General features: G+C 40.6%; 1 protein-coding gene across 1 annotated transcript in view; it reads right to left on the bottom strand.

The window, feature by feature from the left end:
- The window catches only part of ptprt (protein tyrosine phosphatase receptor type T), a gene marked incomplete in the record, with an annotated part of 394,538 nt that overhangs the window by 104,354 nt on the left and 269,049 nt on the right, over nt 1-21,135 (bottom strand). The window contains 1 exon segment of the mRNA XM_036124734.1: nt 12,611-12,640. Coding sequence (XP_035980627.1) covers nt 12,611-12,640 — 30 coding nt within the window.

Raw genomic sequence — 21,135 nt, 5'->3', positions numbered from 1 at the left:
AACAAAAATAAAAAAATACCATTTGGATGAGAAATGTAATGATATGAATTGAAGAGAGGATGAATATATAAGGATGAAAGACATGGTTTATGCATTGCATGAACAAATAAATAGCTATAAACTTTGGATTTCAATAAATGTTTACACCAAAGTCTAGTCTGGTTTGTTGGTTGTTCAGTGTGTTGATTTTAACATCGACTCCACGCAAAAGAAAACACACTGAAGACCTGTGGTGACACGCATACCTGACGGTTAGAGTCTGAACAAAGTGGCACATTCTTTAAAATCGCTGTTCTTTTACCATGTTTAATGTTATGGCTAAAAGAGAGTAAGACATCTTCAACAGTTTGAGATAACAGGTTATAATCTAGTCCCCACCAGATTTAAAAAAAAAAAAAATTGAAGACAAACAGATTTATATATGACTGAAAATAGAATTTATATTTTATCAGAGAAGAGTTTAATTTCAGAAGCTATTAGAGTTTTTTGTGTGACTTCAGTCCATTGCGTTGCTGTGGAAAAATGTTGGCCCAATCTTCTATTCAACATTTCTTCAGTTCATTGAGGTTTGCAGATAATCGCTTTTGCGCTGCTCTTTCAGGGTCCAACTGCAGCAGATGGAGGTCTGGTCTTTGACTGGGCCCCTGCAGCACCATGTTTATTCTCTTTTTCAGTTTCTTCTCTGCGATCGTTGCTGGCCCAGTTTGGAGCAAGCTTCAGCTGTCCGATAGAGGACTTCACACTTAACTTTCGGATACAAACTACATGGTCCACCCAATTGCTAGGAGATGCAAAGGTCATGTAGCTATGAAGCTTTGCTGCTAAGCTGCGCTTGGCTTACACCAGACGTGGTGCATTATGGCAAAACATCTCGACTCTTGTCTCATCTGTCCAAATAACATTGTTCAAGAGGTTTTATGGTTCATTTAGGTGGAACTGTGCGATCCCAGGTTGTGCTGCCAAGCTGCTTTAGAAAGAAGAAGCTTTCTGCTTTAACCCTGCCGAACTAAGCAGATGTCTTCAGTTGTATTCTAGTGGTCCTGTCACAAACAATGCCAGCCAAGGACTGTAGTCTGGTTTTATTTTTCATTTTATTTCTAATTTCTCTGAGCATCTTTCTCTCCATAGAAAGAAGCTTTGTATTAATTTCCAGTAGGGCTGAGCAATATATCAAGATTTAAAAACATATTGAGATTTTTTTTCATAACAGATATAAGATGAGACTATATTGTTCATATCGAGATAGTCTATGTTGCGGTAGAAATTCAATGTTTATGGGGGGTTTTTTAGTCATTTGTCATATTTATCTACAGGTGTTTGTTGAAAGAAAATGTGCCTGTGAGACATTTGAGATAACGCTTTGATTCAGAGACGCCGTTTTATTATTACTTTATGAAAAGAAAAACATATTGAGATAAATATCGTAGATATTGGCATTCAGCGTAAAACTGAGATGTTGTTTCTGGTCCAGTTGTTCTTTCTGACAGAGCATTGAGTCAACATAACCTGCCAAAACTCCTGCTTTTACAGCAGCGGTGTATACAGTAGTTGCTGTTAACCCTTTAAACAGGCGCACCTTTCCCTCCTAGGTGCTTTGGTGGTAGCCATGTTGCACTCGGTTTCTCATACATTACTTTGAAATGCTTCTGGTTCTGACTCTCAGTCGAACATCCAGTGAATATAAGAGTATACTATATGCAGCCTGACTGTTTCATGTGTCAAACCATTTAACTGTGCATTGTGGGGGTTAAGGGTTAGACATGAAAAGCATCGCTTGTTCTGCTTTCTTCTTAGCGATCAGCACAGAGAAAGGACTAAGGGTTAAATCACTGTTGAGAGCGGTGAAACACGGTGTTGTTCCATAGTAAGATGCTTTAAAGAGAGTGTAGTCAACAGGCCATCAGTTCCAACCTCCAAGCGTCCTTGGATACTGAATGCAATGTTGCCAAGCATGGTCTTGCTGTGTAAAAGTGTGAATGAGACTTTTGCAGTAAAAGCCCTTTGAGTGATCAATATGACTAGAAAAGTGTTTATATTTAGTCTGTTTGAACAACTAAACCTAGCTGCAGTCCAACCACTGGTGAGATATTCCTCCAGTCCTTTCTCTCACTGTTTACATGTTAGAGCTCCCATCTGCTGGCCGTTTACTGTTGACCATTTGGAGAGTCATCGGATCCTTTGTGTTTAGGTGCACAGGGAAGCCAGACAATCCAGCCCTGTATACCGGGCTAAACCAGAGTACCAAGACAACGCAGGCTGTGATCGTCTTCTATTGTGTGAATAGTTTGGAAGAGTCAAAAGTACTCTTAAGAGCCTGAAAATGCTTGAGCTGATAGTCAGTGCGCATTATTTTAAATGAACTCTGCTAATGCAGAAAGCAGAGCGCTAGCCACATGTGTTGTAGAGCAACGTAAAAAAAAAAAATAAACTGCCGGCTCTGTTTTGTTCTGCAATTTGACTCATTCACTCCACATTTCTTTGGCTCCTCACAACCACTATTGAGCATTTTTCTCATGGATAAACCTTTCATACACAAGCACACTCTCACAAACACCTACAGGTGCTTGGATTCAGGTACTTACAGATTCACTTCTATACAGAAAACCCCTATTATTATCTTCAGCTGTTACTTTATACATCCTATATTAAATAAAATCACATATTGTTCTTCAGGGATAGTATCAAAGCATTGGTTGTTTGTACCTGTAATACTTTATTGGTTGGTTTTGCTGTTTTTTTATATCTCTCTTTGCAGGTAAAGAAGCAGACTCTGAGGATATTATCTTGTTCTGTCCTTTTCCGCTTCTCTATTTTTTTCACCTTTTGTCCCATTTAGCATTTTGTCTCATCTTTTTTTCTCTTCTACCTTTCCGTTTTTGTGTCCATTGTACATGAAATAGTCATGAATAAAATCTAATAAAGCTCTTTACATATATAAATCAAGCGGAGCACTGTAGCGTAAGCACAAATACACTTGTGAAAGTAAAAAATTTGTTGGGCTCTCTTTGGCATTAAGACAACATTTCTTAGTGCTACACTGCCAGACAGGACAAAAAAATAAAATAAAAAAAGATAACCTGAGTTGTTAATCTGAATTACTAATCAAATAATAAACATGGAGGTGGAAATGTTTTTTGTTTTTTTGCGGGGGATTAATTTGAAGGTATCAAAGCAACCAATTGGAAACTGGTAACATGCATTTATTTAATCTAATTTCTATAAATTATTTATCCAAAAGGTTGTAACTACACAATGCATACAGTAGGGTCAGTGGTGTAGCAGCTAGGAGTTTGTCCTGCAACTGATGGCTCAACGTTGGTCAGAGGCCCGATTGCACCAATTGACAGAAGCCTGACTTATGTCAGTCTTCCCCAGGGCAGGTGTGGCTACAATGTAGCTCTCCATCGCCAGAATCAGTGAATGGGTGACGGCCTTTCGGGTCCTAAGACTTTATATAACATTGTACAAATGCAATCAATTTACCATTTAACATATTTATCTAAAAAAAAAAAAAACTCGATCATCCAAACTCTCCCTTTAGGTTTCATCAATTACTTTATAATGGAATTTAACATACTTCACAAGAAAATCAGGCCAAACCTGAGTATATGGAATATCTTTTAAACTCAAACTATAGTTTCTATTTAATTGTAAATGTAATTTACAATTGAATGTAATTCCATGTATCGATTGTTTATCTGATGCTAACAACTGCAGAGCACATTAACATATTTTTCTTCCGACTTTAAATGCCTGAAAAAGTCAGAGAAAGCAAAAAGTGAATGGTGTGTTTATGCATGAGCATTGGTTTTACTGTATGTTTGTGTGTCTGTGTGTGTGTGTGTGTGTGTGTTCTTGTAGTTGAAGCTGAGTGAGACAATTATTTGCTCATTTTACTAGCAAATTGAGGACTTTACATAAAGAGGGGACCTTTTTTCTGGGATTATGTTTAGGTTAGGGTTATGGTTAGGCATATACTGGTAACGGTTCAGTTTAGGGTTAGGCCATAGAAAGGCTTTAAATTGAATGGAAATCTATGGAAGTCAAGGCACTGTCCTCTCTTTTCACTTTAAATAAGGATGAGTGTGTGCATGCACGTGTTTTGTTTTTCAACGGGCAAATATTTGAGCTCCTTCGAAGCTCTGTGTGCTGGACATTCAGTCTTTTCGCCTCGGAGTGTTACACATGTCGGTTGTATCGGGCTGCTGGTCAACACTGGGAAGTGAGTTGGCGTGTTCCTCAGTGACTTATCACGAAGCCGCCTCGTTGCATGTGTTTCTGAGAGAATGAGCCATCTCTGCAAAGCCAGTTCAAAAAGGCCAGTGCTAGACAAGTGATTTTTTTTCCTACAGCATGAGCAGCATGGGATTTTTACAGTAGAACTGTTTGCTACTAAGGCTTTTTGCTAGAACAAAGACCTCCCAGCATACTGCCCTAATCAGGTGTAAGGAAAGGAGGAGGGAAAAGTTGCAAATTTATCCCAGTGTGTCTTTCCTAACACCCCCATCTTACTTTTTAGGACCATCTATTAATGATGCTATTACAAAGCAACTTTATTAGTTATTCAGGAAAAAATTTAGATTTAACATTTAAACAATGTTCCCTTTCTGTTTCTTCAATCTGTGTTTTTTTTCTTGCTTGACTGAGAGACAATCGGTGAATGGAAGATTACAATGCTTGTTTTTTTAAAGGTATATAGCCATGTTATATGTGTATACCAAAAAGGCCAAAATACAGTTGATTATGATAAAATAAGGCGATATACTCCAAGCGTCTGTCCTGATAGTGTTTTGATAGTCCTTTTTGAGTCTAAATATAACCCGAGCAACGGGCGCAATGAGCTGACATAAACAGACGTGGCGCCATCTACCGGCAGTACCGCAGAACTGTTAGTGAGCCAGATGAAGCTACTAAATAAGTTCCAACTCAGCCAACCGTGCTGTAATGCCTCTCATAAAACTAAAAGCTCAATGTGGTCGAAGACTAACCCAACCTACTCTTATTTCAAGTTCCTGTGAGTCCTCCCCTTAACCTCCTTCCACAAAATCGATTGGAAAATTACAGCTTCAGCTTGTTGACTAATTGTACGCATGCACAGTGACGTAAAACCCGGTCACATGATGTTGTAATAGTAAATATACACAGAAAAGGCTATATTTAACAACAAACTGAGCAAAGACAAAGCTTAAAAGACAAAAATGAATACTACGGCAGCAGGAGTTGATAATCTTTCAGACAAACGTTGTATGCAATCAGTATGAGTTTTTGGTGTATAAATTTAAAAAGGTGAATGTAAATATGTACCTTTAAACCACAGTGGTTGTGTTTTTGGAAAGCCCTTTTCCAATTTCATTTATATGTACCATTCAATAATGTTTTTGCATAATTATGGCTGGATATTCTAGTACTCATTTAATTTGGTTAGTTCCCTGGCACAGACCCTGGTTTAAAACGTAGATTATGCAATTTCAACAGGACTCAAGGTTGAGACTTTGCAAAGGCCTTGCCACGTGCTTTATTGTTAATCTAGTTTATTCACTAAAAAACACTTTTAGTCTGTGTTTGGGAGCATTGTCCTGAAGGAACAACCAACTGTGTCAAACTAACCATCTGACCAAAAAGTACAACTTTAGAGGAAAGAAAATTGGCTGAACTGATCATGAACAGCCCTGAGAGCAACCAAGGCAAAAGTAAATCAAACTGTCCACAGGAAATGTATTTTAACACCAATATGGACTACCAGGGTGTGGCAGGAAAAGAAATACCCGGCTCCATGTTTAACATCTTTAATCTGCACCAAATTATCTCAGTGAGAAAAGACAAAGATTCAGCTGTTTGGCTACATTGATGAAGTGCTTTTGGAGGAGTTACGGTGAGGCTTCCAATTCTAAGAACACTGCACAAATCGTCCTGTATGGTAGCAGAAGGATCATGTTGAGGTTTTTATTTTTTATTTTTTTATTTTTTTTTGTTGCCTGGTGCATTATGAAAAATGGTGAAAATAATTGAAGAGGAAAAGCTCCAAGCTAACAAACCTCCCCACTATAACCACTGTCAAACAAAAGGTGTGTTTTCTCTGCATCCAGCTAAAGGACAATTGTGTATGTTTTACATTTGAGCCTGTATGCAGAATGTTGATCCTGTAGGGATGATCCAAAATTTTAATCCAGTTCTATTAGCTTTTATAAAATATTCAAGTTGTTGGTCAACCGATTTACTCAATATAGAATGGTCAATTTAAGCGTTTCTGATATTTATGAGTGCATGTTCTCTTCTCACTGGCAGTTTACAAATGTTCTTTCTTCAAACAATAATGGCATCTAAATTTAAAATCTCATGTCTGCGGAAGCTCCAAACATTTAGTTGACAATTGTTCACCAACTTCTCTCCGCGGCATTATGAACTGCTCTGGCCCTTCCTATCTGTTCGCTGCCAACATCTTTATTTTTCTGCTGAATAAACAATTAAACTCTGCGCGCATCATGAGCTGCAGGATCATCCGTTCTGAACAGCGCGAGCCTGGAACCACAGAGCCTGCTCATTACTCTGTACTTGTAGATGTTTTTCTGTTGTGTGTGTGTGTGTGACCAGTGAGATTGCCCGCACGCTGATGCTTCTCCGTGTATTAAGAGAGAATATAATAATCGGTGCTTGCTCTGTACTTTTTCCATCAATAATCTTTTGGTTTTTATGGGGTGCTTGTTTTGCTTAAACGTTTGTAAGCACTGCCGTGTGTCTGTGTCTATGTGTGCATGTGGGCAAAACATTGTTGATCCCTCCGAAGGTCAGGAAGCAATAAGCGGGAGGTCAGCTTTGGAAGGAACATCTCCTTTATCCCCATCAATCCTTCGGCCCACAGTCTACAGGCAGTAATGTGTGTTTGAGAGTGTTTTGTGTGTTTTAGTAATGAAAGCCCTATACCACTCTCATTTTCTTCACATTTTTAATCAAAGCAGTCACACATTCTTACATTAATTCAATGCAATGTCCCAAGCTTTCTGAAGGGCTTTCACATTTTTGGGGGGGATGGGGGGGTGGGGGGGAGAGACTTTGTGGCTTTCTCGCTTATTTTCTGTCCACCTCTTGAACATATAGTGCAGTTTGTGCTGAAAAAATGAGCACAGTGACCAAGTGCTGGCCAAAAGAAGTGTCAGCGTTGTATTTCTGTGACATGTTGGTGGTAACAAAATGCATTAGGTGCATGAGATTTACTGATACAACACTGAGTTTAGGAGTTTTCTTTTTTTCTGCCCATCTGATTCAAAGTTAAATGGTTTGAGCAAGACATTCCTCTAAAAAATAATAAAGTAAAGGAGCCAGAGTCCAAGAAAAAGACTTCAGCGAGCCTGGAGGACTATCAACCAAGCCTAGTTAAAGAGGTAAGAGTTAAGTGGCTTAAAAAAGCATGTTCTAATGGTACCGGACTGAGAATAAGTCAAAGAGCAGGAAAAGTCCATACAAAATGTGTCAAAGACCCAAAGAATGCCTGGAGAACTAACTGATCAATCCTACTTTGAAACAATAGAGGAAGGCCAGGCTGATGGGAGAAAAACGTACAAAGAACCAAACCCGGGGTTCCACTGAATCTGGGAGCCCCGTGGTGCAGCTGCTCCGTACTTTGCACCGGGAGGGTGGAAACCCCAGCGTGCCTCTGGTCCGTCGGATCCCCGCGAGGATTGTGTCATTGTGCGATAGTACTGCACTTGTAGGCTTTAAATCGAGAAATAAACCAGTAATATTAAAGAGAGACGTGGTAAGGCAATAAATTACTGGTTTATTTGAGGCTGTGTGATTTTCCACCTCTAAGAAACGCGTCTGGTCGTCCATGGTGACGTATGTATGGTGCTGGAGCAGGTAAGGACGTATTGATGCTTCAGGTAATCTTTTACCTGTAAACTCAACCGAGTCCACGTTGCTTTTTACCAACTGACTTCCTGTCTGAACGACCCGCTCCAGATTGACGTGGAGTCGGCACAGTGGAACAGTCGTGTATTTTAGAGAAGTGGCCAGCGCTTTAGAAACGCACGGCGGCACTCTGGGTGGAAACGCTCTGACTGACTAGAGTTGCTGCGATCCGCTGTGAAGGCGCAGTGCAGCCACACCACACCGCTTCTACTTTCAGGTAAAGATTAGAGAACACAAAGAGCAGCAAATTAAAGGCAGCATGTTAAAAAGTAAGGAGGAAAGATGGGACAAACTTCCCAAATATACTTTCCTTACATAAAAATCTGGCTTAATCTCTACTCTACCCTAATGTTTGAGCAACGGAGCCAAATAACTCATTGAGTGATTGGGGCCAAGTGTCTATTTAGAGCTGCCTATTCTACACTATCTGACTGCACCTTAATAAAAAGTAGCAATAAGACGGGAACGAGGTGGAGGTGGCCTAGAAAGAATATGGAGAACATGAAAAGGGAAGGATGTATGTAATCCTGAGTGAAGCGGTAAAAGCAACAGGCTGCGGCCCAAAACCTGTACGGAAAAGACTTTCTCATTATCCTTCCCATTCCTTCGCTGCACTTCTTCCTATCACACATTTATCCCAATAATGGGCTCGTTTAAATGACAAATTCCTTCGTATTGTAATTGGCAATGAGTGCGACATAATCCTTCTTTAATGAATATCACGGCGGCAGTTCATTAACCGCTCAGGTTGCCCCACTGGGTGCCGGCCCTACCGAGACTCATGAGCTACTTCTGTGCCCCTGGCGTCGCTAATTGCAGGCTGTTTTATGTGTCGATAATGAGAGATGTGTGGCTAGGGGACGTTGAAAAACCATCTGGGAAAGCTGTGTGGTTCCCTGATGGCTTTAAGAACAGTTTTAGTCCCGAGAGACACAAGATGAGAGGAAATGAAGTGAAGGAAAGCAGCAGCACTCCTTATATGGGTAAAAAAAAAAAAAAAAATGCATTATAATTGTTTCTTATGTGATGTATTAGACGTCGGGAGCACTTGAGGGGTTCATTTCCCAAAAGCTATGTTTCCATTAAAAAAGACTCATTACTGAAGGTTATTCATTTTATAGAATGAAGAAACCTCCTAATTGTATGCTTAATTGTATAGGGTGAAATGACGCACAGTGAACCATAACGAGTCGGCACTGTTCAAGCTGAAGCGCGCTCTTTTAATAATAACGCATCCAGATTAAATCCACGTTGCTTCCTGACCCAACAGCTGCCTAAATTTCAAACAAACCCCGCATAAACTGACAAAAATGACATCTTCCATCAGAACAACGAAGTAACTTCAGCTGTGGAGTTAACTTCTCTATGAATACATGAATGAAAATGCTCTCAGATAAAAAATGATTGCATTTTCCTTTTTTTCTTTAAGAATATTACTATGGAGAACAGTGTGAATGTGCTTTTATCCAGGCCGACTGATGTCAGAAAAGAAAAGAAAAATCTTTTCATCATGTTTTGCCTGTTAAAACGTCAAAAAGTCCACCTCATGGTAAGATTTCATTTCCAGCTAAAACATTAAAAAGGGTTAAAAACAGTTGTGTAGTGTTTACTAGAAGAAATGAAAATAAACTCAGCCCAAAAAAAACATCTTTTTATGTGTTAACTGGAAATTAAATGTTAACATAAAGTGAACAGGAAAGCGTAGAAGATCTAAAAATAGAAATGGAGCTATTCCCTCGCTTAATTCTAATAAATGTTTAATGAATCTTGTGTTTTTCCATCCAGTTTAGAGACAAATTTAGTTTTTTTTCCTAAATAATATACTGTGGATCATTGATGCAACTACTTTAAAATGCTGTCAGTCATTTCCCTTTATGGATGTTTAAGAAAAATGCAGATGAAATATGTATTATACAGTGCTAACATTGTTAGGATTTATAGGTTAATCAGAAGAAACTCTCTAAAAACGTTCTGTTGTTTTTTTTTATTTTAATCTACAGAGTAACCAAATCATGAGCCTTGCTATGTTTACACCACAGGCTTACAGGTGATCAGAGAAACCATGACTTAACAGATTAACTATGTCTCCATAGTTTAAAAGAGGAAAAAGTCCAAGCATCTGGGGAAATATGTTTTCATGTCTATTATTCTAACGTGACATGTGCTGCTGATTCCTCTGACATTCCTGAAAATACTTGATTCAGAGTCAAATATGGATGCTTGGATGCAATTATTTTCCTTTTGATCAAGACGTCAGGAGAAAGAACCTTTCACCTGGAGCTTGACCATCAAGGCTTCTTCTTAAAAAAACAAAAAACAAAGCCTGCACAAGGGATTGCATTCGTTTTAGCTGATGCTCGGCAGCTCCACAGGCGGACCTGGAGGTATCCAGAAAACCAAGGGGAGCAAACATTCGTTTCACTTGTCAAGAAATTGGCAGAAACTCCTTTATTATGCCTGGAATGACCTCAGCCAGTCGCTTGGCAGCTGGATAACTCAAATATCCTCCAGCCATCCCCTGCTGGAGTCTGCAGTCAGACAAGCAGTCAGTCACCTCAGGATGACAGTGGTAGCTCCAGAGGAGGCTGCAGGCAAAACCCAAACAAACTTTCATCTGAGCCCCGCAACCCCAACAAGGGAGGGAGAGACGGAGGGCTACAGGACGAGGTGAAGGGAGAGACACACGCTGCAGGCCGGCACCAGTCCGGCACGCATTCAAATTCCTCCTCAGGCTACCCCTGTAGATGAAAAATTAAGTGTACTCACATGCATTTAGATTTATTTAACAGCATAATGAATTATTTCACTTCCTGTTTGACTCGACTAAGAATTCTGATAATCTCATTGCATTTACAGTACAGCAACTGTTTTGACTAAAATGGCTGGAATTAATATTGGAGGTGCTTCCCCTTCCCTACATGCTCAAGCCTCCTAGGTAATGATGTGGCTTGACAATGAAATCAACTTGTTTTTGTTTTTTTATATATATATAAAAATGGATAGATCATGTCTTGTTGTGTCTGTGTGTGTTACTATGTGAATTCTGTGTCTGCTTAACCAAAAATGTCATTATGGTAACACATAATATAATGAGAGTAAAGCTTCTTGATTTCTGCAGTCTCGCTGTGTATGAAAGAGCAGAAACCCTTCAAACGTTCCCGAGAACAAATGTAAAATGCATTTTAAAATAAAATCAGTTTAATGCTGTCATGCGTGTTTTTTTTGTGTTTTTTTTTTTGGCTTCTCACCATGAAAGAGCAGTTTCTGCTGGTGCCAGGGAGCCTTGGGGGAGCTCCTTTTAGAGGAAGTTTGGGCAAGTGGTAATTGTTCTGCTGAGTTTAGGACTTGCCCCAAATTTAAAGTACGTTTTCCAGGGCTTTGAAGACGCTTTGAGAAGCAGCGAGTTTCAGAAATTCTCTGCAGGGATTTTTTTAGACGAGCTCAGGGCAAAAGAGTGCCGACGTCTGCACAGGTAAGCAGGTAAGTGTGCAACTGTACGTGTGAGTGTGTCATTACGCGCTTGTGCATGCCTTAAGACAGCTGTAATAGCTCTTCATTACAAGTGGTTAATAAGCAGGAAGTGGCCACTTGGCGGAGGAGATAAGAGTGAATTACATTGACCTTTCAGGGTGAGACTCTTTAAAAGGCAGACGATCCAGAAGAAGTTTAACTGAAATATTCCAATCTGCACCACATCAGCATGTGCGTAACCTATCTCAACAATAGTTTTTATTTATAATGCATAAATTATATCATATGAATAGTAAAGCATATTTAAGTGTGCCACTGTGTAGATACAGGGGTTTATGGAAAAAGCTGCAGAAACTTTAGCCTTCAACAAAACTACTGTTTGCACTAAATCATCCTTAGATTTTCACCAATTCCTGAAGCTAGATGAAAGACTTTTTGCAGTAGAAATGCTGCTTAAATGTTAAGGAAAAAAGATCCACCTAAGTCCATATTTCTTTTTATTGGACCATTAACCTAAATACATTCAGTTGACTAATATTCTGACCAGGAAATGATACTTTGAGTTTGAACTCAGGAGGTATTTTCTTTACCAGCTCAGAGTAAAGAGAAAACTCAGAGCAATGGTCAGAGACCCTGAGGGAAAAATGGCAGCTGGTGAGTGTGATATTGTTGTAGATCAGCTGGTATTTATGCATTTTTTCTTTCCAAAATGGAAACTTTCACTACCAGGTTATTTTTACTTAGTTAAAAAAAAAAAACAATACGTGTTTGTGCATACTTCTGCAGAAAACTGCAAAACTTTAAAGTGTGCACAACTCATTTTAGATTATAAATGTTTACGTGCACTGAGGACAATCTTTCGTCATGAAGTGTCTCCATATTTCTACATTTCTACAACACGTGCATATTATTTTGGCAGAATTTAATTTAATATTAAACTAAAATGTAATTTATAGATGCAAAAAGGTGTTTTTTGCAACGAAGCTGTATTTGTTCAATGTACCAACTAGCTTATTTTGGCAAAAGGTTGCAGTGTTTGTCTGACAGCTGCACAACAGCCTTGTTATGTGGAATAATAATAACTGAACATGTTCTCAAACTCAACAGTTTGGTTTAGAAAGTTACATTCGATGGAAGCTAAGCAGGACAAACATCAACAGAAACCAAAGGAAGCCAGAAAGAACATTGGATGGGCTGAGAAAGCAGTTGTTCCTGATGGGAAGTTTCTACTTACAGGTAATAAGAGTAGGAATAAGCATGTCTTCTGAAGCATGGTGAGGTGAGGCCGATGATGACAACAGAGCAAAAACCCAGAAGAAGACAAACACATTGGATTAGTTCATGATTCGACTGAAAAAGTTATGTAACCTAAACAAGCTGTCACTATAAAGTTTCTTAGTGTCCTCATTCATTGCGGATGTTGCTGCCCAACAACCTTGGAAGGTTAGTTGGGCATTTTACAGCTATTTGGAGAGCTGCTGCTTGTTTTACAAGCTATTGGACCACGGGGTAGTTTTGATTTTCACACACAGCATATTTATTTTGGTTTACTGAATAATGACTGTGCATAAGCTTTGTTTTTGTGCCCATTTAAGGTGAGATTTAAGTTATTTCACAACCTGGTAAGGACTAAATAAGTTTTCTTCATAACCTGGCATGGGAAAAAAAAAACTAGAATAAAAGGAGGGTATCTCAAGTGCTTGAGTAGAAAGTAACCTGATCTCTTCTGCTAAGACGTTTGACCTCTCGCCCAAAAAGCTTCTTCAGAACCGAGGAAGCCTTTTGGATGAACCAGATTTTGGACGAGGGGGTTAAACTTTTTTTCAGGAAACAAGAGCAGACTTCCAGTTGCCTTCTACTCAAGCACTTAGGATGGTCATTTCCTGGATGACTGGCAGTCTCCACCAGCATTAAAGGAAGGCGAGTCTCTTTTCATACGGACTGCGTATCGGGTCATGAGTCAAAGGAATAAAAAAGCCTTCATGTGCACAGCTGTTGCCTCATCACCAACAGGCTGATTTGTGCAGACGGGAATGGGGAAAGGAGCTGGAATAAACACTGAAAGGAGAAAATGGATGCTGATAGAGGAACAAATGAAAAGGAGGAGGGTTATTCAGTCTGATGGAAGGTTTCTGCCACTCCTGGACGGATGCTGTAGGTTTGGTTTAAAGGGCTGCTCCACACAAAACAGCCTTTTGTAAAAAAAAAAAAAAATAACCGTCAAGAAAACGTTTAATGTCGTTTTGTGGCTGAGCTTGGCTTTTCGCTTTACTTTACAGCTCACCCTCACATCTATACACCCACCATCCGCTTGACCAGTTCATCATTCATCCACGCTTTTGTTCTGAGGGTACTGCTTGACGGCGTTGACTTTGTGTTTGTCGACGTTTTTTAACCGCACATTGGCAACTTCCCACCCCGACATGCGCCCTCCGTCCTACGAGAAGCCGGCGAGTGGACAGTTTTTATTCCTGAGGACACACAACACACACAAACTCGCCCTTCATGGGACGGAAGGGGGTGGGGGGGGGGGGATTGTCCAGTAGGAATAAAAGGGTCAATATCTGCCTTTCTGCTTTGAGTGGCGCCAACCCATCTATGAATACAGAGATCTGCTCTGTTTCTCTCTGAAAAGAGTGAAAAAAAGGAATAAACCTTAAGAAAACAGTCATAGAGGAGTCGTAGAAAAGGCTGACATAAGCAAATCCTCGCAGCCTTTACACACAGAGACATACACACGCCGATACACACAATTTAACCGACGTGCACTTAAACTCATTCGCAACACACCCACTGTTCACACCGACGCTTACCCTCTTTTTAAATGGCAGATGCACACACACACACACACACACACACACACACAGTCATAATAACCATAACCCTTTTTAAGGCCTCTGCTGACATTGTCCTTATGATATTAATAAAGTGTGGCGCGCTAGGAGCTGAGCTATAAAAGCCACAGCAGTTAAAACTGCCCATAAATATTAATAAAGTGTAGAAAAAAAAAACTCTTGGGGTTGTGTGTGAGCGAGGCGGTGGCGACGTGTTTGTTTCTGGGTGACATTTTACTCAGTGTCTACAATCAGATACTGTACATCTTCATTGCACCGCAGCGCTGCGAGGGCCTCGCCGCGCCGCAGGCAGGAAGACCGCACCGCTTCGGCTGTAACTCTGCTCATGTTCGCACCGTAAATTTTCAGAATGGGCCCTTCAGCGGTTTGGTTTTCACAGTAAAATCAGTGTAAACCGCTTGCATACATACTGCAAAAGCCCAATCTCAGTTGCTCTTTCTTTCATCACCACAAAATGTTTCCGGTCAAACTAATTTAATGAGACAGTGATAACTGGAGTGAAAAGAAAATGCAGTTTTCAAACAATTATTTTGTTTATTAAGGAACCAAACCTATATGGTTACCAACCAAACAATATTACCAACCTGGCCCTACGTGAAAAATAAACCTAATAACTGGTTGTTCCACCTTTGGCTGCAAAGACTGATCAAGCTTTTGTGATACAATTATAGCAATTAACATTTTCCATCGCTGTGGAGAAATTTTGGGCCACTCTGCTAAATTACTCTAATTCAGCCTGCAGCTTGTTCATGGTCAGGCAGCCTCTTAATCAGATTCAAGTCCAGCTCTTTTCTTTCCAGGGCCTTTTTTTTTTTAGCCATTCTGAGGCAGACTCGCTGCTGCGTTTTGGATGGCTCTCCTGCAGCTTGAACCTATGATCATGAAGTAATGGTCCTGCAGCAGGAGAGCAACATGCATTGAGTACAGCAACTTCTCCAGGTCCAGAAAGAAAAATGCACCACTATGGCTGACTTTGGCCACCTTCTTCCCTGAAATGTTATATCATTTTAATACCAAATTAAATGGGAAGCACACAAGTCCACAGAATACTTTCACAAATGTCTAGGGGATCAATATGTTATTATTTTTTTCTTCTGGCAAATCTGAGACAGGTCTCTGTGTTCTTGATGATCAGCAGTGGCTTTTTCCACCGTTTTTTTCCAGTCCCCTTTTAACTGATGAATCAGAGACACTGAGCTTAGCCAAGGCCTGCAGTCGGCGTCCTTAACATAAGATGCACTGCAGGCCTATAACTGCAGTGGATAATGGTTCTTGATGCAGTTAGCTGTGGGATTTTATCGTCACATTGGACCAGGTTGCTTTGGATGACTTTTTCCCCCCTAAACATGATAAATTATTCTTTGAAAACTGTTTTTTGTATTCCCTCATTTTTTGTCTCTCCAATAGTAGAAAATAGTTAATGCTCAGAAGCATTTAGGTGTGACAAAGAATAAAAATACTGAAGAAATGTTGTAAAAAAAAAAAAAAAAAAATAAAAAGACAGGCCAGCATTACAGCAGCTCCTCACTAATAACTCAGACTGGGCCAGAGACGTAACAAACACCTTATGAAACGCTACAGCAGCAAAAACGTAATGATATTCCGTTTTGCTAAAAATAATTGATTAATGTTTCATAGCTTCCTGTCGCCACAAAATTAAATATAGTTTACTTGAAGCGCTGTCTTGTTGAGATGAAACTAAAAGCTGCCAGCGTGAATTGAACCAAAGGTTGCCATTTTCTGTTTAATGCTTTTCGGTTGTGAGCCGCATCGTAGACATGTTGATAGAAATTGTCTGGACAGCCCTAATGTAGATTTAAAAGCTGCTAATTTGAACACAAAAACAATGTTAATTTCCTAAATTTGAGCATTAGTGGTTCATTAGTGGAAGTGTTCTTCATTCTAACTGTATCCCCAGTATACAGAACACTAACTTCGAAAGCCAGGTATATGTCAACCCAAGACTTTTTATATATATATATATATTATCTATGTGAGCTTAAACACATAAAAAATTAAAGTCAGCCAAAATGTGACTGGTCTTGGCAGGTCATGGCGAGTTCTTCTGAGGTGTATTAAGAATGCAGAGGACTCCCACAGTAGACTTGATAGCGCGTGATAGTTGCCTGAGGGCTTCGAGCATGCACAAAACATGACTCCTGATGGGGATAGTGGGTGGAACATGAAGCGTATCCACGATGTGGCGCCTGCACATGATGGAGTGGTTTGTTCATTAAGAATCTGGAGCAGATCTGGCCATGCCGACCTGGTGTCAAGGCTGCAACGCAGTAACAGCGGTAGCATAATCCTTCGATACATTGCTGCGTCCTGGCAGAGTACGAGCGTGTTGGGATGGGGTGACATACTGGGCCTATGCGGTGGGATCATTTTGGGACGGTGCAGCTGATGTATGAAGCGTGAGATTATCTGAGGCACAATCTGGCTTTATTTTAATAGCTGATGTAGGTGATGTTGAGGGTGGTGGGGTTTTTTATTCCATGTGAAGGTACCCTAATAGCAGAGGAACAGTTGCAATTTTCTGTAGACATTGCAAAGCATGCATAACTTTGTGTTAAGATCAATGTTCGGTCGGTAAATTGTGTATTATGCTTTTACTAGATCTCTGCTATCATAAAAAGTAAAAAAAAAAAAAAAACTTCAGCCAAGCAGCATGTTTCGGGTCCAACACTGAGCAAAGCCGACTTCACACTGACGTTTGACGTGTGCTCCGTAAGTTCACTGCAAAACATGCCGCGCAGGAATCCGAACAGGATCCGTCCATGCATACAGACACCCGCCCCCCAAATCCTTTATTTTGAAATTTACACTCCCTGCTTCTGACTTCCTGTCTGGCTCGTCTGATTTCTAGAAATTTACGCATTTTGCTATGTCAGTTGTCCCAGATAGACCTTACCCGAATTTCTGACGGACAATAGAGGAGGGTTTTCTGTCCTGCAGCAGCACCATGGAGCTGGTGGGAAATGCCCTTTTGACCAGAATGGCTTTTATTGGTGACGTAACGAAGGACGTGCGGATGAAGTACGAAATGTGTGAATGATGGGTAAGCCTGACTGTAGCAGCTCAGTTTATGACGGCAGAGGAACAGGTGAACAGAATGAGGCTGATTGTGCTGCGACAGAGGAGCGCAGGTGCAACTAGTGATCCTTATTTACTGGGTGCAAAGGTAGGACAACCAGAACACAAAAATAAGAGAACTGTATGCCATGATTTGGGTTTTGTTTTTAGACTTTCCATTCATTTGCCACTCTGTTCAGTCACCTCCCAGCCACCATTATCAGATCCACCTGCTGCCACTAATGACCCTCCAGTCCTTCTACCTGATCCTCTGCCTACACATACAGTCCTCACTCCTCCACTCCCTGTCTGAACGTCTCGTCTTGTCCCGCTGCCTGCATGTGTTTGTTCCCCAGTCTCTTCTCGTCGCTTTGTCTGATTATTCCTTGGACCTGCTCACGCTCTGCCCTTTCTAGTTTGCGTAACTAGTACTACACCGCCTGGAAAAAAGTCTCTCCTGGGTTCTTCGTGCTTCGCTCTGCATCAATGGGAACTCATCTGCAGCTTCTGCTCAAGTCTGCTTGGGTCTGCTGCACCTGGTCAAGTCTGGTTCTGTCTGCAGTGCATCGTCTGCATCTGGTCATCTGCTTTATCATCTTCTGGTTATTCAGCTCCTGCCATCATCACCTGGTTGACCCGTCTCTGCCCGTCAGCCACCATCTTCTGTCGTTATCATCACCTGCCTGTCATCTACTCCATTCACCTCAATAAACCTTTAAACGTGCTCTGAGTATCGGCATGAATATCAGGTTCCCAGATCACATCACCACACTGGAAGCCGGAGAAGATTAAAGTTTAAACTGCAGAAACTTCCCAAGGAAAATATTTGTGTAAAGGATGCTCTCCCTGTTGGTACACCTCTCTTAGCTAGCAGGGGTCAACTCCTGTTATTGATAGAGAGAACTCTGATTATACAGAATAATAACAGCTGATAGACTGATCCCATGGTTCTTTAAGCGGATTTATCAACTTGATAAACATTGTTTTTTAAAGAGACAGTATGTTGCACATTTTCTCATTTTGTTTAGAACAAGAATGACAACAACACAGAATAATGACGAACTATTTTCTATTCTAACAACAGTGTTGGGGTATTGGTCAGATCCTGAATGGGAACCAAAAAAAAAAAAAAAAAAAAAAACCTTCACATTTATCAGTGGGTCTTGCCAGAACGCGTAGAGCGAAGCAGAACATAAGAAAAGCAGAACTGTGATAGGCAGACGCCAAACAAACAGGGTGGAAATCACTCTACCCATACATAGCTATATGTGTGTTTTTCTCATTCTGTTTGGATGATGACTTCATGCAAACACACACACCTCCTTCCTCCCACAGACTTCCCCACTATGATATGAAGGCTGGGGTTTATCTCTCTTTCATATATAAATGACTTCTCTTGCAAAAAGAAAGAAAATCCACACGGATAGGATGGCTACAGTTTATCATAGGCTTACAGAAATACTATCAGCTGAGAAAACATGTAAACACAAGCATCCTCGGCAGATTGCAGACATTTCACCTGTGATATTAAGGCTACAGGAATATGCTGAGAATGTTGTGGCAAACTTTAATGACTAAGCTGAATGAAAAACATTTTACCTTCTGGATCAGAATGTGCTTTCAATATAAATAGGCAGGCTCCACAACTGGCACTGATATATAAGTTATGTGAAGAGTCAATACTTCCAATGTTGATCTTTCTCCTTCCTAACTTTGGCAATTCTCTCTGACCTACATGGGAATAAACCTCTGGACCAAATCCGGACTGATGGTGACCCATTCTTGCCACATTAGTGCTTTAAGTTGATTCCAGTGTATTGGTTTCTGCTTTCCCTTCTCTTTAACAGCTGACCACAAGATCTCAGTGGCGTGAGGATTCGGGAAGTTTCCTAATCACGAGTCCAAAATTGCATCAGACTCACATTTGAGCCAGTTTTGTTATCGCACTAGGCTTGTGACATGATGCTCCATTATGCTGGCAAATGCACAGATGAGCAAATTGTTCCTGGGTTGTTGGAAGACGTACCTCTTGGAACGGTTTGTGATCCTATCTGGATTCTTGGCTCTAGTCTTAGACAAAAACCCAGTCTCTATGCTAAGAAGTAAATCTACACATGGATTGTATCAGCTGGCTTCACTGTCGGCACCAAATTGGGCTTATGAGCGCTCACCATCTCTTCTATGGGCAAATTATTGAAATGGAAATTATTTTAGAGCTTGGTGGACTCTGCAAATTTACTGCAACTGAAGCAAATTTTTCATGTTCCGAAAAACTCACATGGAGGACATTCCAGATGCAGAGCGATGATGGCTGCACAAATAACCATTGCTAAAAAAAACACACACACACACTTTGGCTCAAAGCTGTGCCAATCAGTCTGGTAGGCTGATCACTCTAAACTGATGCTGATTTTAGCAGAACCTTTCCAAAGGTTCACCTGTGCTTATAATACGACTACACTGACATTTTTTTAGACATAAACTGCAAAAACCGATGTTTGGTGTTATTAAAGTCATCTGTGATGAATAATGCAGTATAGGCTGTCAAGTTTGCAAAGCAAAACTGTCACAGCTGTGACTTTCAACCACAACTGTTAGAGCTTCCCAGCAAGCATTTTTGGATCAAAGACACTATTTAAAGCAAACACGCTGGATATTGGAATAAATGTAGATGTACAAATCAAATAGCATTGGGATAAGACAGGATGCAAACCTAATGCTCAAGACCCACACCTTCCAAAAGGTTTTTGTATTCATCATTTTTAGCTAAAATGTGTAATTCATACCAAATTTTCATTGAGCAATAACTCATATTGAAAGGTGGACTGTATAGAACAATGTAGACTTTGTGGGAGTTTAAATGCTCAGCCGTCAGCTATTTCAACAGTGCTATAAGTGCATGATCAAGCCTTTATCTCAGCAAGCTGGAGAGTACATTATTCAGCCATGTGTCACATCTAGAATGGGGGTCAAGCCCAGCTCAGCAGTGTTCGTGTGCATCAGTGGTAATGCGGCCAATTTATCCAGGAAAAAAAAAACAAATTCAGTATAAAAGCACTCAAGACTTGCACTGAGACTGAGCATCTTTGCCAGTGAGTCATCTTGACTGAGAGGCACTGTGTGCCATATGTCAGTCGTACACCGATGCACACTTCCAATCACCGCACTTTTTTGATTTTCCGTGAGTTTTCAGATGACTGCCAGATGTTGCAGCAGAACAGCATTACTTCTGACTTCTACTGGCACATTCCTGCTAAAAGCTAAGCTCACATTAGCTTTTTTTCCACATTGCTGTGCTGGGGGAAAAACAAACAGCCCACTAACCAAAACACCTCATACTAGCTCTCAAGCTTGGTGGGGGAGGAGTGATGATGTGGGTTTGTTTTTCAGGCTGTCGACTAGAAGGATGTGTGACAAAACCAAGAGAGCAGATAAAAAAACTGTGATTTTTCAGATATCCTGGTTGAATTAAGCTTTGACTCGTTATCATAAAAGCTGCAGTGTTTAAAGGTAGAGACGCCTTAAAGGTAGAGAAGCAAGTCCCTTTTTGAATAACTGCGCATACGCAAGACCTTCTTACCTGCTGTTCCGCTCCTCAGGGGGATCACTTAAAAAAATTCTGCGAAATCCACTCTGGTCTGGCTACAATGAACAGCTAACACCAAAGCTAACCGCTAAGCTAGCCGGATACATAAACACCAGAAGTGCGCATGCCAAGGCAGCAAGAGGAAACCAAGAAGGAACGAGCATGCACACTGGCATTACGTGAGCGCATCACGATGATTGGCATGTGGGGCAACCAATAGATAGGAAGAACTTGAGGGACAGA

This window comes from Fundulus heteroclitus, chromosome 20 (assembly GCF_011125445.2).
Source record: "Fundulus heteroclitus isolate FHET01 chromosome 20, MU-UCD_Fhet_4.1, whole genome shotgun sequence".
Classification (NCBI taxonomy): Eukaryota; Metazoa; Chordata; class Actinopteri; order Cyprinodontiformes; family Fundulidae; genus Fundulus; species Fundulus heteroclitus.
The sequence above is the reverse complement of the archived record's forward strand: the minus strand, read 5'-3'. Positions and strand labels throughout refer to the sequence as shown.